Raw genomic sequence first — 27,008 nt, forward strand, 5'->3', positions numbered from 1 at the left:
GTCTGACCCTTACTATCCCAATACATCCAGATCCACTCCTGTAAAGTCCACACTGAAACCAACTAAAGTCAGCTTGGCCCTTGGTCCACAAAGCTCATTAGTTGAGACCTCATCGAGGAAAGCACCCTTTGAAGACCAGTCTTTCATCCCCATCTGCGAGGCACATGTATGGAATACAGGAACCATTCTCAGAATGGGCTTGGGAGTCATAACTTGTCAAGATACAACAGCCATTGTAAACCCTGCAAATGTAAAACTTCAGCATGCAGGAGGTGTTGCTAGGCAGATTGTACATCGGGATGCATGGGAAATACAGGAGGAGTGTAATAACATACTCCAAGAAATCAGGGGTCACCTTAATGTGACGGATGTAGTGTTGACCAGACCAGGAGCGCTCAGATGTGATTACATCATACATGTAGCTGGACCAATATATGATTCAACTCATCAGAAGGACAGTGTCTATCTGTTAAAAGCAACTATTGAGAATATCCTTGAAGTGGTTTGAGATAAGAAAACTGAGTCTCTCTCTCCCCTTGATTAGTTCCGGGATCTAAGGATTCCCAATCCTCCATAGTGCTCTCACTATTCTCTCTAGTATGAAAGAATATGAACCAATCCCCTCGCTGGATGAGATCCGGATTGTGGCCCCATAGCATGGCACTGCATAACTTATGAAGGCAGCTTGGCTGCAACTCAATGCACCCAAGCCATTGCCTCCCCCTGAACCTCAACCTCTGATACCATCCCCAATGCCAGAACAAAAGTCAGTACCACTAAGCCCAAATCAGGAAGTGGAACTTATGTCCAGAGGAAGATATACCACTAAAACCCTGTTTGCCTTAAACAGATGGAGAAAGAAACGTCTCTTCTTCCTACTGTCTTTGCTTCTGGATTGGAGAAGCCGAATTATGTTTTCTTCACTGATGGCTCAAGATATGCAGACGACAGAGGGCAGTTCCATACAGGATTTGCTGTGGTTGCCTCCTAAAATGTCGGCCCAGGAAGCTGAACTGAGGGCCTTGACCGAAGCTTGCAAGCTTGCGGAAGGGAAGACTGCTAATGTTTACACGGACTGAAGCTTATGCGCATGGAATAGCGCATGACTTTGGCCTGAAGTGGGCCTTGCGAGGTTTCCATACAGCTAGTGGGACACCGATCAAGAACTATGAAGCTGTCAAAACTTTGATGGAAGCCCTCTATCTACCGGCTCAGGTAGCCATCCTGAAGGTTAAAGCTCACGGCAAGGCAGAAACAGAGGAAGCGAAAGGCAATCACAGAGCAGACTTGGCAGCAAAGGCTGCAGCCCTCCTTCCTGAGGAGCTATGAGTAAGGTCAAGAGACCAAAACGCGGCAGCTTCTGTCGCTGAGTTTGGTATTTTACATGTAAAGATTTAATAAAGACCAAATTTTGGACATATCCCACCTGGCCAAGCCACTATACCCATTCCAGAGGATCCAGATTGATCATATGCAGCTACCCAAGAGTGGAAAATATATATAAGTCTTGGTGGTGGTGGACATGTTCTCAGGATGGCCAGAGGCATACCCAGTCGTCAATATGAAAGCTAGAACCACAGTAAAGAGACTTTTGACCGAATTCTGGAGGTCATTGAAAGCGACCAAGGCCCAGCTTTCATTGCCGATGTAACCAGAGACCTCTGGAAAATGGTAGGAGCTGACTTAGGCCTACACACTCCCTACCATCCTCAGAGTAGTGGCAAAGAAGAAAGAATGAATGCCATTCTGAAGAACAAAATCTTGAAAGCCGGTAAAGAACTGTCCCTTCCCTGGCCTGAAATCTTGCCTATTGCGCTCTATTCTGTCAGGAATACCCCTAGACAACCTACTGGCCATACTCCCTATGAAATCCAGGGTTGCTGCTAGGCTTGGGTCTTATTACCCACAACAGTTGAGTGCAGGGAATGATAGTCTTGTAAAGTTTACTGTGAATTTGTGTAATGAGTTGAAAATAACACATAAAACTTCCCTCAGTGTGGGTTCAAGCAGCTCATCCCCCTCTTCCTCCTCCTCTTTGTGGTTCTGCACCACGTGGCACAACTGAGGCATAGTGGCAGGACCTAGTGTGGGTCTGACCGGTTTAGCCCACCCAGGAGAATAGGGACTTCGGGGTTGGGACACTGGGCCCCCCCCTCTCTGCTCTCTGAGGGGCGTCTGCAGACAGCTAATTTGGAGGCTGCTTGTAGCGTGGCTCCTTTACCAGACCACGCCGAAGAGCAGCCGGTGCCATCTTGGATTCCCCTATGCACAGGCACCACCAGGTCTCTGCTCTCTTTTGTGCCTTTTCGGGTGCTGCCGCCTGCCATACTGTGTTCCCCACCGCTGCAGGATGCCACTGGGAGGTAAAGGAAGCGCGGTCTGCTACTTCGGATCCTGCAGGAGCACAGAAGAACAGCCGGTGTGCAGGAGCTACTGCTTCACGCGTCCAGCTACATCCACAGTCAGGCCCCCCCCCCATCACCACGTCTTATTAATCTGAAATCCTCACAGAGTCACTTGCTCTCTAGGCCGGGATCCGTGTATATATAGTGAGAACCTTCTATTAGATTTGTTATAGGCCATATAATATAGGTATTGGATAGTTGTGAAGATGGAGAGTGGTGTGTATGGCTGTATGTCTAGACGAACAATAAGCCTCTACCTGCAGTTATAATGTAAATGAGGGATGACCACAGGGTGCCATATTGTGCGGAACCAGTTTGATAAGTTGGTGGCTTTCATATTCTTCTTTGCATGTGGTATGGGGGAGGGGAGCCCGGTCTGATGATGAAAACTCATGAAGGTGGCCTCTGAGAAGGAGGAGAGCAGACAATTGTGTGTTTATCTCTATAACAACAATAGTAATCAATCTATATACGATAGACAGATGTATGTCTATGTGAGTCTGGTATACTGGTCGGACAAAAACTGATCCATGGTATATTTTTTTAAAAGTAAAAAGAAAATAATAATAATAATAATAATAATTTTACCAAACCCTTTACAAGGAGCGTTCAGGGCTTGATGGTTGTCACACATTAGCCAATGTTCACACTGCAATCAAACCCTATACAGAAGCATATACAGGAGTGGTCCATATGTTTTTTTTATACAGTAAGTTGATGTGTTTATTTTCTTTCTTTTCCTCTCCTGTACTGTAGTCAATCCTCTCAAGCTCAACAAACCCTACCTCAGTAATCCCGCACAGAAGCAGTGTGAACCAGCAGTGACCACAATCCCTGAGCTGCAAGGGGTTAATTCTTCTGCACAATCTCTCCGCCTCTTATGTAAAGAAACTTTTTAGCTTTCGATTCCTGCTCTTCCTTACTACAATGGCGTCTGCTGAGCTGAGGGAAGAGCTGGACTGCTCCATCTGCCTGAGCCTCTATACAGATCCCGTATCCCTGAGATGTGGACACAACTTCTGCCGCTCGTGTATTGTTCAGGTGCTGGATACACAGGACGGGGCTGGAGGTTACTCCTGTCCTGACTGCAGAGCAGAATATCCCGAGCATCCGACCCTGGAGAAGAACAGGAAGCTGGGTAATATAGTGGAGCGTTTCTTATCTACTCAGCCTGATATGGAGGAGACCAGAATCTTCTGCACTTACTGTATAAAGTCTCCTGTCCCGGCTGTGAAGTCCTGTCTGCAGTGTGAGATCTCTCTATGTGACGACCACCTGACAGCCCACAACAAGATGGTGGATCATATACTAACAGAGCCCACCGGTTCTTTCAGCAGCAAAAAATGTCCCATCCATAAGAAGGTTCTGGAGCTTTATTGCCCTCAGGATGCGGCCTGTCTGTGTGTCTTTTGCTGTCTGGTTGGGAATCACCAGGGACACCAGGTAAAACCTCTAGATGCGGCTTCTGAGGAGAAGAAGAAACAGCTGAGGAAAGATCTGGATGAACTGAACCCTCAAAAAGCTGAAATTCAGACAAGACTCCAGAATCTGCATGATCATCAGAGGAATATCCAGGAGAAAGCCTCCGATAAGAGGAAGAACGTCAGTAAGTTGTTTATGGACATTAAGAAGCAACTGGAAATGGCTGAAAAGAAAGCGCTGAGCGAGATCTCCAGGCAGGAGGAGAAGATTGTGTCTCAGATATCTGATCTGATCAAGAAGCTGGAAATAGAGGAGGACGAGCTGTCCAGGAAGATGCGTCACCTGGAGGAGATGTGCCAGGTCACTGACCCAATAAGACTCTTACAGGAACCGGAGATTACAGTATGTGGTCATGGAGATGGTGAGGACACAGGGGAAGATGGTGGAAAGGTCCGGTCTGAGGATGATCTAGATGAGGTTGGGATCTCACTGACCTTACACCGATCTATGAGGAATATTGTCACCAATGTAACATCACAGCTCAGGTTCCAGGTCCCAGACATATTGCTGGATGAGGACACTGCTAGTGTAGATGTGAAGGTATCAGAAGATCTGAAAATGGCAACCAATACAGAAGAACAGGAGAGACCAGAATCACCAGGAAGGTTCCTGACTTACTCCCAGGTGTTAAGCAGATGTGGCTTCTCCTCAGGAAGACATTACTGGGAGGTAGAGTGGGACAGGATAGGAACATGGAGCATCGGAGTGTCCTATCCCAGTATAGAGAAGAGAGGAGATGAGTCTGGTTTGGGGCTTAATGATAAATCTTGGTGTATGGATATATATGATACAACATATGATGCATTACACAACTCACTTACAGTAATGTCCATTACAAAGCCAACATGTCCAACACTTGGCATCTTCTTAGACTATGAGGCCGGGCGTCTGTCCTTCTATGAACTGTGTGACCCTATCAGACACTTACACACCTTCACTGCCTCCTTCACTGAGCCCCTCCATGTTATGCTCTATGTGTATGAAGGAGCATCTGTAACAATAAGAAGCTGAGGCCGCTGCCTCCACCTCACAGTATGAGGACATTGTTATTTCTGGTCACCTAGATCACTCACTATATATAGAGATGGATCAGTGTGTTGTTCCTGACAGACAGGCCGGGCTTAGCTTACACTCTGGGGCCCTGGTCATATCCAGCTACTGGAGCCAATGTCTAACCCGTCAGATTCACTACGGCTGCAATTCCAGAGATACAGAAACACGTCCGTCTCCCCTCATTTTGGTGGAGCAGCACCGGGAGTCTGACAAGTTAGACATCGGCCTCAGTATCCCACCACTCCTGCCCCATTACACGGCGAGATGGCAGGATATCACCAGTGCTCAGCAGTGTAAGCTGATCCCGGCCTGTCTGCCTCCCCTTACTGCTGTTCCCTTCTCCCCTTAAACCTTACTCCTGGTCTGTTTCTTTAGGACACCCACCGCCTGGTGTTCGGTGGATATATTTTAGGCCTTTATCAGTAGAAATGATAGAGTGGACGCCCACAGCCCCTGGTCACCTGTACTTATAGTTTGTCTTGTGGTGTTCCTGTGCTTTTCCACCATTGTCCCTTCTGTATCCTACTGACCACTTCCTTATGGTGTTGCTGGGGGCACGTTATATACAATGGAGATTATATTGGTGACATCTTATTATTCTCTGTAATTCGGTAATAGTTCTCAATAAAACTAGATAAAACCATGGACTGCGACTATGGAGTGATGGGTGAGATTACAGTCAGGGGGTGTGAATGTCCAAGCAGGCCTGTATTTAGAGTTCATGCTGCCCTAGGCACTTTGCATGCTGAGGGTCCAGCAATACATCTGTCGTGTCTACACTGTACTACAACTCCCAGCATATCCTAAGGGCTGCAGACTGTCAATACATGCTGGGAGTTGTAGTGCCTGCAGCTGTTGTAGTTTGGTCCTATACCAACAATGCTTGTGGCATATAAGAATACATAGATCTGTGGGGGCTCAGTGTAGGGAAGTGACCACAGAACAGGCCCGCTTCTGCCATGAGGCGGAATGAGTATTCCGCCTCAGGCGGCAGATTTTGCGGTCCTGCAGGGGGCGGCATGCCCGGCTGATAATCTGGCGGACCGGGCAAATGCCCACTGGGCCGCCCAGATTATCAGTTGTAGGGCTGCCTGCCGGGCCCCTCCAGAACATACACTACCGCCCCCACCTCCCTGGAACACCCAGGGGACGCGGCCGCCGGACCTCTTCAAGGCGGATCTGCCGCTTTAAAAGCAGGGGGCTCCGCTACCGCTAGCTGTTCTATCCAGTCCATTGAGCTTCCGGGACAGGTCACCTGATGCACGCCGGCCCCGTAAGCTCACAGCTCCAGCCCCGCGCGCCGCACCTCTCCCGCGGTCCTGTGCGGTCAGCTGTTGCATGTATGCCACTGAGCAGGAGACTAGAGAGGTGCGGCGCGCGGGGCTGGAGCTGTGAGCTTACGGGGCCGGCGTGCATCAGGTGACCTGTCCCGGAAGCTCAATGGACTGGATAGAACAGCTAGCGGTAGCGGAGCCCCCTGCTTTTAAAGCGGCAGATCCGCCTTGAAGAGGTCCGGCGGCCGCGGCCCCTGGCTGTTCCAGTGAGGTGGGGGTGGTAGTGTATGTTGGTGGTGGGCTTGCGCGCGGGGGGGGGGGCGGGGGGGGGGGGGGGTTGGGGGCGGATGGGGTTCGAGTGCCAGTGAGGGGGGCGGCAGCCTGAGGTTTGCCTCAGGCGGCACAGACCCTAGAATCGGCCCTGCCACAGAATATCACTAATAGGGGATAGGGGGAGATGTTTTTGTTCTATCCCCTATTAGTGATGTTCTTGGGTCACTTCCCTACACTGAGCCCCCACTGATCTATATATTCTGATCTCCCACAAAGCATTCAGTGTATAATGCACCTAGGACCCAACTACAACAGCTGCAGGCACTACAACTCCCAGCATATCCTGAGGACTGCAGACTGTTCTGGGAGTAATGTCTGCAGCTGTTGTAGTTGGGTCCTGGAGGCATTGTGGGAGATAAGAATACATAAATCTGTGGGGGCTTCAGGATATGCTGGGAGTTGTAGTGCCTGCAGCTGTTGTAGTTGGGTCCTAGTTTAAAAGTTTTTGCTAGTGTACCGTAGTGACCGCGGGGCTGTGTCAGTACACTACTGCAAACAATACACTGACCTATTTAGACCCCAATGGTACACAGGCTCTGCACACTATAGAAGTGATTACAGTGCAGTTACTAATGACTCACAGGTGACTTCTTCTCCAATTGCCGTCGCTCACTTTTTGCTTTCTTCTCCATCTGGCGCAGCATCATGAAGACTTCTATGACCACAACTCGTCTGCAGGCGGGCAGCTGGGGGGGGCAGGGGGAGCAGCTGGGGTGACAGAGGGCGGGAGCAGCTAGGGGTGGCAGGGGCAGGGCAGCAGCTGGGGTGACGGGAGGGGGAGCAGCTGGGGGTGCAGGAGGAGGGGGAGCAGCTGTTGGGGAAGGGGTAACAGCTGGGGGGGCAGGGGGAGCAGCTGGGGTGGCAGGGGGAGTAGATGGGGGGCAGGAGAAGGAGCTGGGGTGAAAGGGGCAGGGGAAGCAGCTGGGGGGCAGCTAGGGTGGCAGGGAGAAGATAGGGGCAGCTGGAGGGCAGCTGCCCTTACCCCCGTTCACCTTTTCCCTTTGCTTCCTGGCCTCCTGCTGCCGCCCGACATTCCCTCACAGGGCTCCAGATGGTGACCAAAATGGTCGCCAATGCGACTGACATTTTGCAAATGGCGCCCAGATTTATTAATGTGGGCGCCATTTGCGACTGGCCCCGGCGGCGGCGCGCTGTCTCTTTAAGTCCCGGCCCCCGGCTGATGCGCGGCTGCCGAGGGTGTCCCGTCCTATCCCCGGCAGCGCGGCGCATCAGTGAGCTGCCTGGGGCCCTGACTTCCGGCACATGAAGCGCACGTCAGAAAAGCTTCCTGTGTCAGAAGTCACAGCCCCGGCGTACAGGAAGCTCACTGACGCGCCGCGCTGCCGGGGATAGGACAGGACACCCCCGGCAGCCGCGCATCAGCCGGGGACAGCGCCTGAAGAAGAAGAGGATCGCCGGGGGAGCGGGTTGTCAGGTGAGTTTGTGTGTTTGTTTTTTTTAAATACTGCTTAGCATAGAGGAAAGGGGGGGCATCTATAATGGGGGGAGAAGAGGGGCCATCTATAAGGGGAGGGGGTATCTATAAGGGGGGAGAAGAGGGGGCATCTATAATGGGGGGGAGGAGGGGGCATCTATAATGGGGGGGAGGAGGGGGTCATCTATAAGGGGAGGGGGCCATCTATAAAAGGAGGGGGTCATCTATAAAAGGAGGGGGTCATCTATAAGGGGAGGGGGCCATCTATAAGTGTAGGGCAAACTGGCTGCAGACACTGGGAGATAGATATATGCACAATTATTATTATCAGGGCCCCTAAGGTGTCTGTATTGTAGGGGGTCACTTGCATTAGTCACTAGGTGAGAGATATATCTATTTATATACACATCTTGTGGGGGGTCACTATGGCTGCAGTCATAAGTCTAGCTCAGTATGTATAGACTGTTGCAAGCTTTTAAAGGGAACCTGTCACCCCCGGTGACGGGGTGACAGGCTCCCAACCCCCCGTTAGAACCCCCTATACTCACCCCATCGCGCCGGGTCCCACTTCTGAAGATGGTCGGGTCACAGAGATCTCAGCCGCTGCAGCCCGGCGCGCACACTGAGAGATGAGTCCAACGCTCATAGAGAATGACGGAGCGCTGGACTCTCCCGTCATTCTCTATGAGCGTTGGACTCATCTCTCAGCGCACGCCGGGCTGCAGCGGCTGAGATCTCCGTGACCCGACCATCTTCAGAAGCCGGACCCAACGCGATGAGGTGAGTATAGGGGGTTCTAACGGGGGGTTGGGAGCATGTCACCCTGGCACGGGGGTCGACAGGTTCCCTTTAAGTTCAAGTTCAGAAGAGTAAGCCTCATTAAAAGGCTAGCCAAGTGAAGCTGAAGTACTGAGTCAGACTGGATATGGTTGTCAAGTTGCAAGTTTCCATGTTGAACGTTTTCAAACTAAGAAAAGAAAGGATCTAAAGGAGGAGGAGGAGGAGGAGGCTGCGGCCTCTGCACACAGTAAGTCCCATTTAACATAACATTAATTTTACATGGTTTAAAATGTTGGCGACCAAATATTCTATTTGGCGCCTAAATTTTTCAGGTTAGGAGCCAATGGCTCCCAGGTAAATTTTTTAGTCTGGAGCCCTGCCTCACGCCGAACGGGTCCCTGACACCAATTCCGCCGCGAAATTCCGCTACTTTTGCTCAGTGGGAACGGGGCCTAAGGGGGGTGTATGTGCCATTCAGAGTGGGAGGAAAGATGGGGAGATTGGCCTACAGCTTCATTCTGCATTTGTATATGACTGATATTACCCAGAAATTACACCCAGTCCTTACCCTACAGCCGCTGCCTGGGTTTAAGGTGAGGACTACATCTCCCATGAGGCCTCAGTGTGTGTCAGGTGATTATAATGGAAGGTTTGTGGCCTGATGAGTCACAAGCTGCTGAAGCTGCACCAGGTAAGATGGGAGCTGTGTATCTAAGCGTAGGTTGCTGTATCTACTTGGTGTTCTCTGGTATATCATGTTATCGCTGCTACCTTTATGGAGCAGTTTGCTTACCTTACTCATTATAGCAGAGGGACGTTGTGTCCATCAAGCACACTTCAGGCTTTGGCTTGTTAGGTTACTAATACTTTGGCTCCAGAAGTTGCTGCCCAAGAGAGTCCTGGGAAAAACGCACACAGCCATAGGCCGCAGACTGCATCCATGCATACCTCCCAACTTTTGCAAAGAGGGACATGTGCGCCACGGTCCCCATAGCCACGCCCCCATAGCAACCCTCCATAGCCACTCCCCTACAGTCACCACATGCTGCTGACTGAATAGTGCCCTATATAGTATCCAATCCCCCATTATAGTGCCCGACATAGTATCCAATCCCCCATATAGTATCCAATGCCCCATATAGTGCCCCACATAGTATCCAATGCCCTATATAGTGCCCCACATAGTAGCCTATGCCCCCATATAGAGCCCCACATAGTAGCCTATGCCCCCATATAGTGCCCCACATAGTAGCCAATCCCCATATAGTACCCCACATAGTAGCCAATCCCCATATAGTGCCCCACATAGTAGCCAATCCCCCCATATAGTGCTCCACATAGTAGCCAATCCCCATATAGTGCCCTACATAGTAGCCAATCCCCCCATATATGCCCCACAAAGTTGCCAATTCCCCATATAGTGCCCCACATATTATCCAATTCCCATATTGTGCCTCCCATAGTAGCCAATACCTCCATATATGCCCCACATAGTAGCCAATGCCCCATATAGTGCCCCACATAGTAGCCAATGCCCCATATAGAGCCCCACATAGTAGCCAATGCCCCACAGAGTAGCCAATCCCCCATTAGTGTGGCCCCAGCGAAAAAAAACAATAAACCAGTAACTCACCTGTCCTCCGGTCCCAGCAGCTCCTCTCCCGGCAGAGCGCGCACTCCCGTCATCCTCCGGGGCGGGCAGCGGGGTACAGAGTCACTGACTGTACCGGAAGTGATTCATGATGGAGGCTGCAGTTCACTTCCGGTACAGTCAGTGTCTCTGTACCCCGCTGCCCGACCTGGAGGATGATGGGAGTGCACGCTCTGCCGGGAGAGGAGCTGCTGGGATCGGCGGACAGGTGAGTTACTGATTTATTGTTTTTTTTTTCGCTGGGGCCACATATAATGCGGGACACGGGGGGCCGCTCCGGGACCGCGGGACAGCACCCTGAAAACGGGACTGTCCCGCGGAATCCGGGACAGTTGGGAGGTATGTCCATGTTTACCTGGCAGCCTTAGGGCTGTATCCAAATTCTGCAGTCACATGCCGAAGTTTAACAGATCAGATTGACACTATTCACACACTGTCTTTTGGTTCTCTGTTTGAGATGTAAAACCTTAAAGGGGTACTCATCTTAAAGACATTTACCCACATTTCTATTCCTTTCCCCAGCATATACATTACTCACATAGGGAGGCTTCATCTGTTCTGCTGTTTTCAGCTACTTTTCTGCTCTCAGCTGCTGCACAGGAAGTTCTGTAGTTTCTATTTTTTTTATTACTCTTGACCCCCTCGTATCTCTAGCTGTTGCCATTTTGTGTCCCCTCTTATCTCTAGCTTCTGCCATTGTGTCAGTCTGTCAGTGTGCAGCCATTTTGTGTCAGGCTGCCACCATTTTGTGTCAACCTGTCAGTGTGCAGCCATTTTGTGTCGGCCTGTCAGTGTGCAGCCATTTTGTGTCGGCCTGTCAGTGTGCAGCCATTTTGTGTCGGCCTGTCAGTGTGCAGTCACTGCTCTGGGCTGAGGATTCTCTGTCCTGGCTTGTAAACCATCCCCCTTCCTCATGGCTAATCTGTATCAGTTGTCCTGTCACTTCTGATTGGCCTGTTAGTCACATGGTGCTTGCTGGCCAATAACCAGGCAGTCTGAGATACTGATCACATGATCATGCTGAGAGAATCTCTCCCATATGGGTGTCAGTAGTGGCTGTGCACCCTCTCAGCTACAATATACGGCTATTTCCTCTCACAGGCAAGTATTCTACTCTCCTATATGGAATTACCTCACATCTATCTGTCTATTACTGACTGTTATATACACAACTCACTTTCATGTCATCTCATAGAAATGTGTGCTGTGCAGCGTGAGGTGAGAGATTTATAGGATGAGATTGCAGGAGAGACAGAGAAGGGGGAGGTATACAGAGATAGCAGGAGAGACAGAGAAGGGGGAGGTATACAGAGATAGCAGGAGAGACAGAGAAAGGGGAGGTATACAGAGATAGCAGGAGAGACAGAGGAGGGGGAGGTATACAGAGAGATAGCAGGAGAGACAGAGGAGGGGGAGGTATACAGAGAGATAGCAGGAGAGACAGAGAAGGGGGAGGTATACAGAGATAGCAAGAAATGGAGAGACAGAGAAGGGGGAGGTATACAGAGATAGCAAGAAATGGAGAGACAGAGAAGGGGGAGGTATACAGAGATAGCAAGAAATGGAGAGACAGAGAAGGGGGAGGTATACAGAGATAGCAAGAAATGGAGAGACAGAGAAGGGGGAGGTATACAGAGATAGCAAGAAATGGAGAGACAGAGAAGGGGGAGGTATACAGAGATAGCAAGAAATGGAGAGACAGAGAAGGGGGAGGTATACAGAGATAGCAAGAAATGGAGAGACAGAGAAGGGGGAGGTATACAGAGATAGCAAGAAATGGAGAGACAGAGAAGGGGGAGGTATACAGAGATAGCAAGAAATGGAGAGACAGAGAAGGGGGAGGTATACAGAGATAGCAAGAAATGGAGAGACAGAGAAGGGGGAGGTATACAGAGATAGCAGGAGAGACAGAGAAGGGGGAGGTATACAGAGATAGCAGGAGAGACAGAGAAGGGGGAGGTATACAGAGATAGCAGGAGAGACAGAGAAGGGGGAGGTATACAGAGATAGCAGGAGAGACAGAGAAGGGGGAGGTATACAGAGATAGCAGGAGAGACAGAGAAGGGGGAGGTATACAGAGATAGCAGGAGAGACAGAGAAGGGGGAGGTATACAGAGATAGCAGGAGAGACAGAGAAGGGGGAGGTATACAGAGATAGCAGGAGAGACAGAGAAGGGGGAGGTATACAGAGATAGCAGGAGAGACAGAGAAGGGGGAGGGTGAGAAAAGAGGGAAAGAGACAGAGAGTGAGGTGTTAGTGCCCACTGTACAGCACCCTGCTTTCCTAGGTGCAGATACATATTTACCTCATCCTAATTCCTGTGAGCCGCTGTAGTCCCAACTACTTTCTAAGCTTGGTTTATCAGCACCGGGGAAAGTTGGGTGTTTTTTTTTAAGTGCATTATTATTTCTCTCTGTATATTTGCATCTCTTTCTCTCTGTTCTCTTCCTATTCCTTTTCACCTTACTCTGTCACCCTCCCCCTTCTCTGTCCCTTCTCTGTCTCTCACTTCACTCTGCCCCTTCTCTGTCTCTCCATTTCCTGCTATCTCTGTATACCTCCCCCTTCTCTGTCTCTCCTGCTATCTCTGTATACTTCCCCCTTCTCTGTCTCTCCTGCTATCTCTGTATACCTCCCCCTTCTCTGTCTCTCCTGCTATCTCTGTATACCTCCCCCTTCTCTGTCTCTCCATTTCCTGCTATCTTTGTATATCTCACTCTCTTTATGTCTCCATGTTATAAGATCACAATTATCCAGCTGTGAAGAAAGCCTGTGTTTTCATTTGATTCACACAGGCAGGCACCCAGCTTTCCCAGGTGCTGATAAGTCACTGTGTGATGGTTACATTCTCTCTGTAGGCTGAGACAGGAGGGGCTATGGGGTGTCTGTTTGATTGTGTGATGTAATATCCTGGGCTGATGTTATTGGCCTAATTGAGGAGGGGGGATGGGCTGGCTTAGCTGCAGTGGGCGGGACTGAGGGGGGCTGGCTTAGCAGCAGTGGGCGGGACTGAGGGGGGCTGGCTTAGCAGCAGTGGGCAGGACTGAGGGGGGCTGGCTTAGCAGCAGTGGGCGGGTCTGAGGGGGGGGCTGGCTTAGCAGCAGTGGGCGGGTCTGAGGGGGGGGCTGGCTTAGCAGCAGTGGGCGGGTCTGAGGGGGGGGGCTGGCTTAGCAGCAGTGGGCGGGTCTGAGGGGGGGCTGGCTTAGCAGCAGTGGGCGGGTCTGAGGGGGGGCTGGCTTAGCAGCAGTGGGCGGGTCTGAGGGGGGGCTGGCTTAGCAGCAGTGGGCGGGTCTGAGGGGGGGGCTGGCTTAGCAGCAGTGGGCGGGTCTGAGGGGGGGCTGGCTTAGCAGCAGTGGGCGGGTCTGAGGGGGGGCTGGCTTAGCAGCAGTGGGCGGGTCTGAGGGGGGGCTGGCTTAGCAGCAGTGGGCGGGTCTGAGGGGGGGCTGGCTTAGCAGCTGTGGGCGGGACTGAGGGGGGGCTGGCTTAGCAGCTGTGGGCGGGACTGAGGGGGGGCTGGCTCAGCAGCTGTGGGTGTTATATGTCAGTAAACACAAAATGAAGTGCCAGGGATTAATTAGCTACCCAAGAAAAATGGGACACAAAAAAAAGTTCTGCAAATTGTATGTGAACAGTTGCTGTCGTCCCAAAAAAAGGCAGGAATCGTCATTGTTAACCCTTTGAGGACCAAGCCTAAAATGACCCAGTGGACCGCGCAAATTTTTATTTTTGCGTTTTTCCTCCTCCTCTTCGAAGAGCTCTAGCTCAGTTTTCTATCTACAGGGCCATGCAAGTGCTTGTTTGTTACAGGAATAGTTGTTCTGTGTAATGGCGTCTTTCATTCTACCATATATGTATAAAACCAGTGGGCACCGCTATAATTAAGGGAGTGCTAAACCAATGCATATAAATGACACAAAACCAAAAAGAACAAAAAGCATATGCACAAATAGGTAGCACATCACAAAAATACTTTATTGTAATATAGACACAGATACAAAAATAACACTAAATAGACAAAGCAGGAGTATGGCAAAAAGGGAGACAAACCCCAAAACCACTCTACATAAAAACAATTAAAAAGTCCACATAAGTCCGGCCGGTATACCAGCAAGGACTATTCAACCACCCTGACCCAGGACTGTGCAAACAATGTAAAAGTATAGCCAAACTGCCTAAGCAGAGTCCTTATAACATGTACCCTATAACAACATCACAATGATATACATATGAAGTGGGACAATAAAAAAGAGTCACCATGTCAGTCCTAGAAACATATGAAAAACGGGTCAGGTGGGAAAGAGTAACCCCACGCGTTCCGCCGCCCAGCGGCTTCCTCAGGGATATGAATGATAGAGTGGGGGGCATACTATATATATCTCAAACATGTGAGGACAATCACAATCTTAATGAGACATCATAACATACCATGTGCAGGAGAATCTGGCGTCCGGGAATAGTGGGCGCCATCTTGGAGAGGCTGCGCACGCGCAATAAAGATAGGATATCATAAACATACCATGTGCAGGAGAATCCGGCGTCTAACAATAGCGGGCGCCATCTTGGAAAAGCTGCGCATGCGCAATAGATCTAAAATAAGAATAGTAATCCTATTAGGGCTACAAAAACATGGCTACCGGGGCTGTAGATAGAAAACGGCGCCATTTTGGAGGGCTCGCGCATGCGCACATTTCATATGGGTAGAATCGTTGTTCTCCTAAGACAATCGCGCTTGCGTAGATTGCAGTAATGCTAAGCATCACTGAGAAGGATGCTTGTAAAGGGATGGACGATCACATTATATATCCATATGTGTGTGAGCCTATCAAGAACTATAATATTGATCATAGCAAATTGTCACATGGAAGCTGCAATATGATAGCTGCTAGTTCCGTGGGTTCAGATCAACATCTATTGCGTGTAGCAATAGTTCGTATTGCAACAACGGTTCATCCAAATGGTGTGGTATATTTCCCCATATGGATTATCCTCATTATAGCGGCGCCTAGCAATATGTGGCCCCATATGGATCATTCCCATCAGAGCGACCCCTAACAATATGCGGCCCATATAAATCATCCTTATCACAGCGGCGCCTAACAATATGTGGCCCCATATGGATCATCCTCATCACAACGGCGTCTGACAATAACGTCTAAATCAAGATAAGTCGGCGGATCAGTATAGATGTTACAATATCAAACTTAATCCATAAAACTAAAAAGTATAGATGTTACAATATCAAACCTAATCCATAAAACTAAAAAGTATAGAGTATAGACCTATATACCTATTTACAACCCGACAAGGGCAGGTATTGAGATCCAATAATAGTGAATTGAAGGACTCTAACATGTTAAAGATAAATCATATAGCTACCGCATAGAAGACGCTAGATGTAAATAACGGAGAATAAAGAAAGGTAGTAGAGAATCACAATTAGTAATGAGCCAATCATACTGGCACGATGTGTCAGGATGCTCAAATATGTATGGTATTCATAGAAAATAATAGATACTGTATGTCAAATGCCGACAATTGCCGCACGATAAATACAGTATAACTGCCACATACAGAGTACTGAGTATGAATAGCGGCGAATAGATAGAAAATGTAAATAACGGCGAGTTAAAGCAGTCACAATAAATAATGAGCCAAACATACTGGCACAATGTGTCAAGAAGCTCAGATATGTATGGTATTCATAAGAGGCTACAATGTTATATAATAGATACCAATTAGTATCAGTGACAACAACAAAAAAATGAAAAAATGGTGAGAGGCAAGTTAGAATAATAGTGAGCTGTATAGAGTATCAAAACGCTCCACTATATTACATACTAGCGCTATATAAAAAAGACGCTAGATATGAATAGCGACCAATAGTGCCCCAAAAAAAAAAAAAAAAAAAAAAAAGGAAAGCTTCCATACTACTCATATATATGACCAATGGTGTCACAAGGGAGAGGAAAAATCCATATTACTCATATATATAACCTGAAAATCCAAAATAGTGCTAGAAAAATATTGCTAGAAAAATATATAAATGTTGTGTATGTAAATACCAGTGAAATATGAAAACAAAAAAAGGAAAATATAATTAAAATTATATTGTAAAAATCGTCTGGACCTGCGTGAAGGGATGAGTGTGCAGCCCAGAATAGCCAACTCTGAATCTGCACATGTCTAAGGACAGCCACCCCCTCACGCGAGGCCCAGAAGAATCGTGTATGCAACAATAATCCATACCAAAACAAAATAATAATTATTAAACTAGACCCCTAAAGAAATGTGGTCCATATGCCAGGAAAACCCATAGTGAAATATAAATAATGGAAAAAAAAGAAAAAAAAAGAAAAAATATAATCTTAGTAAAATATATTTGTGTATTAAATATAGATTCTCCTGCACATGTACAAAAAGCATGAGATAGTACATAATATAACCTGAAGGTTATAAGGTAAAAAGAGCATCCAATAATAGTCCAGAGTAATAGTCCAAAAAAGAGTCCAATGTTCATCTGGATGTTCATCTGGATAAGAGCCATGTGAAGATATAGAAGGTATGGAGGGTCTAGACTGCATTCATTTCTCCTTCAACATCCATCTAGGCCACTATTCTTGATACATCAAGCAGGAGTCTGAATAGATGTATTAGATGATCCCATCTTGGCAGGTTGTCTGGGTAATTGTATATGATAATCCCAGTGAAAATATATATAAAAAAAAAGGAAAATAATTAATAAATAATAATAATAAACAATAATAATTAATGAAGGTATTATATTAGCTGAGGGGAAGAAAAAATAAATGAATGAATGATTGTATGAATGAATAAAATGGTGAAATGATGAAATAAATGAATAAATGAATGAAATAATGAAAAAATTATATATTTAAATGTGTGTGTCAACCCAACAAAATAGTATTAAATATGTGAATCGTGACACAACGAAAAAGGTAGGTGTAAAATGTGAATAAGTGTAATCAAGGTGTTCAAAAGTGAAATAAGATCCCAAAGGGGAACTGAAGATAGAAGTGTAATGTGGACCCCCCGGGGGGCCACCACCACCCCCCCCCCCACCCCCCATGTGCCTCCCTGGGTGACATACCATGCCAATCCCCACACGTGGGGCACAGCAAAAAATATCCCAAAACCTAACCCCCCCCCCACCCCAAAAAAATTCCCACCCCCCCCATAATCCGTGTGTCACACCCCACTCTCACACACAACCCCCTGCGCCCCCCCCCCCCCCTTCCCACACACACACACCCACACAAAAAAAAACCCTTGGGAAAAGGGGAATAATAATACCTGCAACAAGATGTAGTGTAATCATTTCCTATAAAATCCAGAGAACAGCAACTCTTCATTTAAGCCCTTGGGTGTTAAGGTATCCAATTCATAGATGTATCGTGATTCCATCCTAAGTAGAGGGGGGATAATGTCACCTCCACGAACATTGTAAGGAATTCTTCCTAACACGGCGACCCTTAAATCCTTTGTATTACAGTTATGTTTAGTAAGAAAATGTTCCGCCACTGAAGTAAGGGTCTTACCGTTCATCTTGTCCCGTCTGGCCAATGAGATTGTGGATAGATGTTTTTGTATTCGTTTTTTCAAAAGTTGGGTGGTCTGTCCCACATAGGCTATCGGACACGAACACAGCAGCAGATACACCACATTATAGGATTTACAGTTGGCATATTCCCGCAAGTCTGTTTTCCGTCCGTCCGATGGATTTATGAAATCACTCCTGGAAATCATAAAGGGACACACATTGCACTCACCACAAGGGTACGTACCTACAATTCTTTTGGGCTTACTGCTCTTGTGTTTCTCAAAGTGACTCCTCACCAACTGATTTCTCAGATTTGGTGCCCTACGTGCAGTTATGGTAGGCTTATCCGAAATAAATTGTGCAATCCTATTGTCACTCATTAGAATGTTCCAATTCTTTGTGAGTAGTTGTCTTACCTCATTCCAGCTCTCATTATAGGTGGTAACCAATCTGACAATTGGTGGATCAACTTTAGTTTTCGTTTGGAGCAATTCTGTCCTGTCACTTCTCAGAGCTCGTTGGTAGGCTTTGGATATAACTCTTTTCGGGTACCCCCGAGTCTTCAATCTGTTAGTGAGATCCACTGCAGCCGTCTTAAAATCTGAGGGATTAGTACAGATCCGTCGCAGTCTAAGGAACTGGCCTATTGGAACTGCGATCCGTGTGGAAAGAGGGTGGAAACTTGAATAGTGTAAAAGACTGTTAGTGGCAGTGCTTTTTCGGTGTAAACTGGTACTGATTGAAGATCCCTCTTTTTTAAGGCTGAGATCCAGAAATTCACCAATTGTCCGTGATTTATTTGAAGTAAGGAAAATGTTCAGATTGTTCGCATTCAATTCCTCTAGAAATCTGTCACACTCCTCCTCAGAGCCCTGCCAGAAGAAGACAACGTCATCAATGTAACGAAACCATTTGACGACACGAGAGAAATGGCGTGATGGGTACACGTGCACAGCCTCCCACCAACCTAAAAAAAGGTTGGCATAGGCAGGTGCGCAACGTGCACCCATCGCGGTACCAGACACCTGTCGGTAAAATGTACCATTAAAAATAAAATAATTGTGCTGTAAAACAAATCTGAGCAGGTCGATCAAAAAGGAATTAAACATACCACTCTCAGATGGTCCTGTATCCAAAAAGGTAGCAACAGCCTGGATTCCATCTTCGTGGGCTATATTGGAGTAGAGTGACTCAACGTCACATGTGACTATCCAAGTGTCTTCCGGTAACTGTAGATCCTGAAGTTCATTAATCAAATGGGAGGAGTCTCGTAGGTACGATGGTAGTCCCAAGACGTATGGTTGTAGATGGATATCCAATAAAATGCAGGCTTTCTCCGTCAAACTCCCAATTCCTGCCACAATTGGGCGTCCCGGTGGTCTGTTGACATCTTTGTGTACCTTTGGGAGAAGATAGAGGGTAGCCACAATCGGTTTCTCAACATACATAAATTCAAATTCCTTTTTAGTAATTATGCCATATGTCTTGGCATTAGTCAAGATGGTACCAAATTTCTTTTTAAAATTCTCTGTGGGATCAGAGGGCAGAGGATGATAAAATCTCCTATTGCTCAGCTGTCTTTGAGCTTCTTCCAAATACATCTCAATTGGCCAGATAACCACGTTCCCCCCTTTATCTACTTCCTTTATTATGAATTCCGAGTTCATTTTCAATGATTTAATGGCTATTTTTTCTTGGACAGTAATATTTGTATGTTTAGTATTACGAGGCTGTAGCCCTTTGATCTCATGTGCCATTATATTGAAAAAAGTCTGCAAGTGTGGGAACATATGGAAAGATACTGTAAGTTGAGAAGGTTGATGTGGACACATCCTCTTACCTTCGGTTGGCCCCTCGTTCTCCTCCAATAATGCCACTAGGTCCAAGGCCGCTTGCCTGTCCATTGGTGTAAAGCCCTCAGTCAAATGTGGTTTCCCAAACAAGAGTTTAAATGCAATCTGCCTGCAAAAGAGATATACATCTTTTAATAACGTGAATTTATCCAGCGGATATTCAGGAGAGAAGGTAAGTCCCTTTTGTAGTACCGACCTCTCAATATTACTTAATTCGTAATTCGAGAGATTAATGATTTGTAGATTGTCATCATTCTCTAGCGCCGCTGTCGCCTCCTGGCTTCCGGTGGCGTGCGGCTCTGTCTGTAGTATCGTCTTTTTCGTGGATTTACGTAGGCCTCTCCTCGTTCGGGTCCTGTTTTTTCTGACCCGCTCTCCTCTGAGGATAAAAAATCACTCTGGGATCCCGATGCACCAATACCTCCAGAGGGGACGTTTGTGCGTCTATTGCCATTATGATTCCAACGAAATGCTTGCTTTTTCTCAAAGTCCATGTGGTCACGGGTAAATTTATGTTGCTTCCCCTTCATAATTTCTTTTTCATATCTATCCATATTTTCTTTTAGTTTTTCTTTAAAAGGTGACACCAGGGTCATATCAAAGCTCAACAATTTGGCTTCCAAGCCACTGATCTTATCTTTAACAACCGTCAATAATTCCCTGTCGTGTTCAATTAGCATGCTCATAATTATTTTTGAGCACTGTAACAGTCCAGTCTCCCATCTAACCTTATACTCCGGACTGACTTCCCATGCTGGAAATTTCTGGACACGTAGTCCCCTAGGTGCCATATTCTTCTTCACATACTCCTCTAAACTACAAATGTTCCACCAAATACGTGTGGCTGATTTATGCGCCTCTGTGAGTTCCCTGCATATCACATCAAAATCAGAGTCCGTCCCCACATGTGAGTCAGGTGTAAAAACTGCTGCTGCTTGTTGGAGCCAAGCAGCCTCCCTACATGCAAAATCCATAATGCAACTAGTAATCACAAACAATATGTCCTCCTGAAAACAAGCGTGCCTCCACTAAAGAAAAGGTGTATGGCTGCACCAACCTAGACAACTTTGTCTATTTAGTCTATGCTTTGTCTATTTAGTGTTATTTTTGTATCTGTCTCTATATTACAATAAAGTATTTTTGTGATGTGCTACCTATTTGTGCATATGCTTTTTGTTCTTTTTGGTTTTGTTTCATTCTACCATAACATGTATGATGGAATTCCAAATATATTATTTATGAAGATATAAATTGGTGAAATCGTATAAAAAAGAATGCAATATGGTAACGTTTTGGGGGGTTGCTGTGTCTACGTAATGTACTATACGGTAAAAGCGACATGATACCATTATTCTATAGGTCAGTCCGAACACAACCATATGCAGGTTACACAGATTCTCTTGTGTTTTTATTTATATATATATATATATATATATATATATATATATATATATATATAATTTTTTTTTTTTTTTTTATGAAATCCTTTTTTTTTTTTTTTTTTTTTTTTTTTTGCAATTATTAATAAAATGGTCCTATTGTGAGGCTTATAGTTTTCCACCTATGGGGCTGTATGAGATGTCATTTTTTTGCGCCATGATCTCTAGTTTTTATTAATACGATATTTGTGAAGATCAGACGTTTTGATTACTTTTTATTAATTTTTATATAGAGAGCAATCCTCTCTATAGTAGTGCTATAATGTCCTGCAGGCTGTAGAACACTATACAGTGTGATCTGTCTCCCCCCCCCCCCCCCCCCCCCCCCCAGCAATCCTCTATATCAGGGGTGGGGAACCTTTTGCAGCACCCAGGGCAAGGCAAAGTATTGTTCGCCTAGTGCCCCTGCTATTGTAGTTAACCCCCAGTGATGCCCCTGCTATTGTAGTTAACCCCCAGTGATGCCCCTTGTAGTCTAGTTAACCCCCATCTGTCATGTCTCTGGTAGCCTAGTTAACCCCCATCAGTCATGTCCCTGGTGGACTAGTTAACCCCCAAATAAAAAAAATAAACATCCCACTCACCTTACCTCCGCTCCCACGCTGTCCAGGTCCCCTTCTCTCCCATGTCCTCTTATGTCCCAGGTCCTCTGTGCCGGTCTTCTCCTGCAGGCGGCGCGTGATGAAATGACGTCATCGCGCACGGCCCGCATGAGACTGAAGACGCGCTGCTCTGCTGGGGAAGAAGCCGGCAGAGACACAGGAGGATGCTGTGTGCGCCGGCTCCTTCCTCCTCCAGAGCGACGTGCATTACAGGGGAGCTGCGGGCCGCATCGGGAGGTCTCAGGGGCCGGATGCGGCCCGCGGGCCGGAGGTTCCCCACCCCTGCTCTATATAGTAGTGCTATAATGTCCTGCAGGCTGTAGAACACTATACAGTGTGATCTGTCCCCCCCCCCCCCCCCCCCAGCAATCCGCTCTATAGTAGTGCTATAATGTCCTGCAGGCTGTAGATCACTATGTTCTGTGATCTGCATACAGAGGGTTGCTGGGATCAGGCAGATCTTGTCCTCCCAGTTCAATCAGTTGTTGTGAGTGTCACACAGCGCTTTGCACTATGATAAATTATATAGGAAATCCCCACAATAGTGTCCCATATATTCAGAGGGTGTAGTATGTACAGTACTTGGGAGGTAGAGTGTATGGCTGCATTATAGTCACTGGGTGCAGTATATGGCAGCATTATATTTAGGAGGTACAGTGTAAGGCCATGTGCACACAACGTATATGTTGTATAAATACGGCTGTTGTTGCAATTTGCCACAACGGCCATGATTTATACAACACACACGTTGTATGTGAATGAATGGAATCAGTCTGGAGCGTATATAGTATAGTATACACTCTGGCTAGGATCGCTGACATGTCGGTTTTCTGCGGCCCCTATTCATTGTGTGAAGCAGTGAATTGGGATGCGAGCGCACCAGAAATGAAGATCATCCGGACGATACTGCCAGATCTTCTCTCTGACACCGGCCGTTCTGTGACCTGGCCGGGTCACAGAATGTCCGGTGTTTTACGCCATGTGAACATGGCCTATGGCTGTATTATAGTCACTGGGTGCAGTATATGGCAGCATTATATTTAGGAGGTAGAGTGTTGGTGACAGTACTGAGCTGACATGAGGTGAGAATAAAGTTGCTGAGGCTGCTGACTATTGCGCCATGTCATTAATAGAAATCAGATCCACACACATTACTCAGCAGGTGTCGTATAGTGGCCTTAAGTTCTGTCTGCATATACAGCTCTCAACACAGAAGAGTGTGTGTGTTCGGTGAAAGAGTTTGGGTGCAGGAAAGGCTAGCTACGCCTCTGATTGCAGCCGGCCCCCACCTGCTATGAAGCGCGCTCTGCTCCGGAGCATGCTTCATAGTACCTTACACACCCAGGACGTATGGTTTAGGGTCCAGGGTCGTCTAGGGGTTAAATGGGTACTCCAGCAAAAAGAAAGTTATACAGACTTGTAATTTTCATCTATTTTAAAATCTCAAGTCTTTCAGTACTTATCAGCTGCTGTATGTCCTGCCGGAAGTGGTGTATTCTCTCCAGTCTGAAACTGCTTTCTGCTGCCACCTCTGTCCATGTCAGGAACTGTCCAGAGCAGCAGCAAATCCCCATAGAATACCTCTCCTGCTCTCCAGACTGGGAAGAATACCACTTCCTGCAGGGCATACAGCAGCTGATAAGTACAATAAGACTTGTTCTCTGGCACCAGTTTTGAAAGAAAAAAAATCGGGGAACAAACCCTTTTGAAAACTCTCCTGTTTTATAAGAAGTATATATAGTCTTTTTATTATTCTTCCTTACTCTTCCAGAATGGCGTCTGCTGAGCTTGTGAACGAGCTGACCTGCTCCATCTGCCTGAGCCTCTATACAGATCCCGTATCCCTGAGATGTGGTCACGTCTTCTGCCGCTCGTGTATTGTTCAGGTGCTGGATACACAGGACGGGTCTGGAGGTTACTCCTGTCCTGACTGCAGAGAGAACTTTCCAGAACGCCCAACCCTGGAGAAGAACAGGAAGCTGGACAACATAGCCAAACTGTTCATATCTACTCATCCTGAGGAAGAGGAAGTCAAGATCTGTTGCGCTTACTGTGAGTTTCGTGTTCCAGCTGCTAAAACGTGTCTGGAGTGCGAGACGTCTTTCTGCACCACACATTTAAGGAACCACAACAAACTGGTGGATCATGTCCTGATCGAGCCCCCGACCTCCATGGAGAATGTGACTTGTTCCATTCACAAGAAGACCATGAAGTATTTCTGTACAGAGCATGGCGTTTGTGTATGCGTATCATGCCTTGCATTTGGAGAACACCAGGGACACCAGATTGAGGAGATTACAACGGCCTTCAAAAGGAAGGAAGAGACATTGAGACGTTTGATGGACAAGATGACCTCCCAGAGAATGGAGACAGAGAAGGTGGCCTCGAAGCTTAAGGAACACTCTGAACAAGTCCAAGCACAATCGGACGTTCTTACCAAGAAGGTCACCGGTCAGTTTAAAGATCTCAAGGAAGAACTGGAAATGTTAGAGAAGCAGGTCCTGTCTGAGATATCCAGGCAAGCTGACCAGATCTTGGCAAAATGTTCTAGTGTTGTCCTCCAACGATTGGAAGCCGAGTGGGAGGAGCTGACTCTAAACATTTATCAAATTCAGGACATGATCAACAAGGAAGATGTCATATCAATCCTACAAGCAAAAGAATCTCACTATAATAATGTGTGCGATAAGGATAAAACCAGTGGAGGAGATGAGAAGCTTGTCAACGTCATGGGTGATCTGAACAAAGGTCTGATCTCCGAAACTCTACACAAAGGTATGGCAGAGATAGTAAGTGGTCTAAAGACTTGTATGTATTTAAGCAGAGTCCTACCAATCATTATGGACGTCAATACTGCCCATAATAAGATGGAGATCTCGGATGACTTGAAGACCGTATTAGATTCTGATGTTCACCACAGCCGTCCAGAGTTGCCATCAAGATTTATCGTTTACAATCAGGTCCTAAGCACCAATAGCTTCACGTTTGGGCAGCACTACTGGGAAGTCGAAACCAGCGTCCAAGGGATATGGGACATTGGTATGGCTTATCCCAGTATTGAAAGAGATGGGAAACATTCCGGGATTGGAGACAACAAAAAGTCCTGGTGTTTGCGGAAATATACAACAAAGTACATGTCCGCCCATAACTCAAAGGCCCAGTCGCTACTGTTTGAGCAATGCTCCCAGTTAATAGGTATTTACCTAAATTATGAGGCCGGTCTCCTGACATTTTATGAGCTCTGTGACCGGGAACGACACCTATTCCGACATTTATGTACTTTTAGGGCCGACTTCCAGGAAGCTTTACACATGGCATTCTATGTAGACGATGGAGCTTGGATTAAGGTCCTACCGTAGGGTCTGTCCCCTCTGCCGGTGTCGGCTAAACTATTTATTTGTGTGTCTGTACAGTAATGTTATTGGCTCTGCCACCTGTTTTTCAAAATAAAAATGTTACAAAAACTAAAGGTTTTCTACTGGTTATTTGTTGGTTTTATAAAATGTTCTCAATATTCTTTATGCAGAATAACAGAGGCCCAGTATTATAATGCCAACAGGAATCGGGCTGAGAGTTTTCTTGTGACCGTCGAAATGGATTGTAGAACCTGTAGTCTGGTGATTTTTGTCCTAGTAAGTAGCCGATAATCGTTTGGCGTGATAGCTCCTGTTAAAAGGTAACTATCAGCTGACATGCACGATGTTGTCTGATCCTTGTCTTTCAACGTGTAGGTAAACTAGAACGATAGTGAAGGTTTGCTGTCCGTCGCTCTGTGTAGTAGGAGCAGTGGCAGCAGACTGCCGCTATCTCCAATGGCCTCCCCGGGCAATCGAAAGATTGTCCACAGAGACCCTCCTGCAGCTCCCGCTCTTACCAGCTCGCTGTCGGTGGCAGCAAGCGGGGAACAAGGAGACAGGTCGTCGCTCACTTCCTTCTCCACATCGGCCTGTGTAATAGGGCCTTTATCTAATAGGGTGTTCATCTGAAAAACATTTTAACATCATTAAAGGGGTAGTGCAGCGCTAAACATTTATTCACAAAATAACACACATTATAAAGTTATACAGCTTTGTAATGTGTGTTATGTATGTGAATGGTGAATGGCCCCCTTCACCATGTTTCCTTCTCCTTACAGTGCCATGACATGCAACTGATGGCCACTCCCCCTTGGCACCCCTCATTCTCCCCTGCTCCCAAGCTGTTGCTCCCTGGGCACTCCTTATGCCCAACACGCCGCACCCCTAACCCCCCCCCCCCCCCCATCCCCCCCAAAGCTAAGAATCCAGGTATGCGTACTGACCAGTCAGGGAGGGGGAAAGCAATGCTCGATGGGAAAAGTAGTTTCTTGAGCGGTGGTGGTCTTGGATATAGACTGGCTTTTAGAAAAACTTTTAACACAGGAACGGTGGCAGCTACAAAGACGGGAGACGGCTCAAAATACCCAGGGGGACATGGTGAGTAAGACCAGCTAGGTTTGGGAGCATTTTATCTTTAAGCTTTTTTTTTTTTTTTGGGGGGGGGGGGAAATACCCCATTAACTGTGGTCCACCAGCTGATGCACAACTACAGTCCCCATCATGCTTCATTGGCTATAGCTTTGGCTGTCCAGCCCAGACATGATGGAACTTGTAGTTTTGCGACGGCGGAAGGGCCACAGTTGATGCCCCTGATCTCGATCATTCGAGATCCTATTTACAAACTTTTTTTTTTTTTTTATTTAAAATTTTAAAACCGGCAAATGATGGGTGACTATACATTCTTTTTGTGTACAGGTTTATCTGCAGGATTTTCTTAGGAAGGGGTCACAGCAAGAAAGAGTTTTTGCCTTCTATCCCTGCCTAAAGCTGAGCCCAAAGGGACACGGTTACTAACAACAAAAAATATTATTAAAAGGTTTAAACCAATTGGGGGTCAGAATCTTAAGACCTTAAAGGATTAGGAGTGGGGTCGGGAGAAAGAGGAGGTCGGCCATTTTATTCTCTGGCTCTTGGAGATCTCTGTCCTGCTGCTCTATTATAAGTCTTATGGAAAGAATTTAGAGGGGAAGTGACAGGCCGGGGCCATCATGGTGTTTACTTTGGATGAGATATATATATTATTCACAATGGAGTGCACTCTCAGGCTCAGTGCAGGAGTACTAGC

The 27,008-nt window shown here is 47.0% G+C and overlaps 2 protein-coding genes across 2 annotated transcripts; both read left to right on the top strand.

The window, feature by feature from the left end:
* The first annotated feature begins 3,294 nt into the window (after nucleotides 1-3,294).
* Nucleotides 3,295-5,576, top strand: LOC138800501 (E3 ubiquitin-protein ligase TRIM39-like). Its single transcript, XM_069982222.1, has one exon. It carries the CDS (start codon nucleotides 3,333-3,335, stop codon nucleotides 4,896-4,898), a length of 1,566 nt encoding a protein of 521 aa, XP_069838323.1. The 5' UTR covers nucleotides 3,295-3,332; the 3' UTR covers nucleotides 4,899-5,576.
* Nucleotides 5,577-11,443: 5,867 nt separating this feature from the next.
* Nucleotides 11,444-25,293, top strand: LOC138800502 (E3 ubiquitin/ISG15 ligase TRIM25-like). Its single transcript, XM_069982225.1, has 2 exons — nucleotides 11,444-11,514; nucleotides 23,638-25,293. Exons 1-2 carry the CDS (start codon nucleotides 11,453-11,455, stop codon nucleotides 25,223-25,225), a joined length of 1,650 nt encoding a protein of 549 aa, XP_069838326.1. The 5' UTR covers nucleotides 11,444-11,452; the 3' UTR covers nucleotides 25,226-25,293.
* The last annotated feature ends 1,715 nt before the right edge of the window (nucleotides 25,294-27,008 follow it).

This window comes from Dendropsophus ebraccatus, chromosome 9 (genome assembly GCF_027789765.1).
Source record: "Dendropsophus ebraccatus isolate aDenEbr1 chromosome 9, aDenEbr1.pat, whole genome shotgun sequence".
Classification (NCBI taxonomy): Eukaryota; Metazoa; Chordata; class Amphibia; order Anura; family Hylidae; genus Dendropsophus; species Dendropsophus ebraccatus.

Coding starts and splice junctions, on each gene's coding strand:
- LOC138800502 (XM_069982225.1), top strand. CDS start 11,453: ATGGGTGTCAGTAGTGGCTGTGCACCCTCTCAGCTACAATATACGGCT. Junction 11,515..23,637: donor ACGGCTATTTCCTCTCACAG/GCAAGTATTCTA, acceptor TTACTCTTCCAG/AATGGCGTCTGCTGAGCTTG.
- LOC138800501 (XM_069982222.1), top strand. CDS start 3,333: ATGGCGTCTGCTGAGCTGAGGGAAGAGCTGGACTGCTCCATCTGCCTG.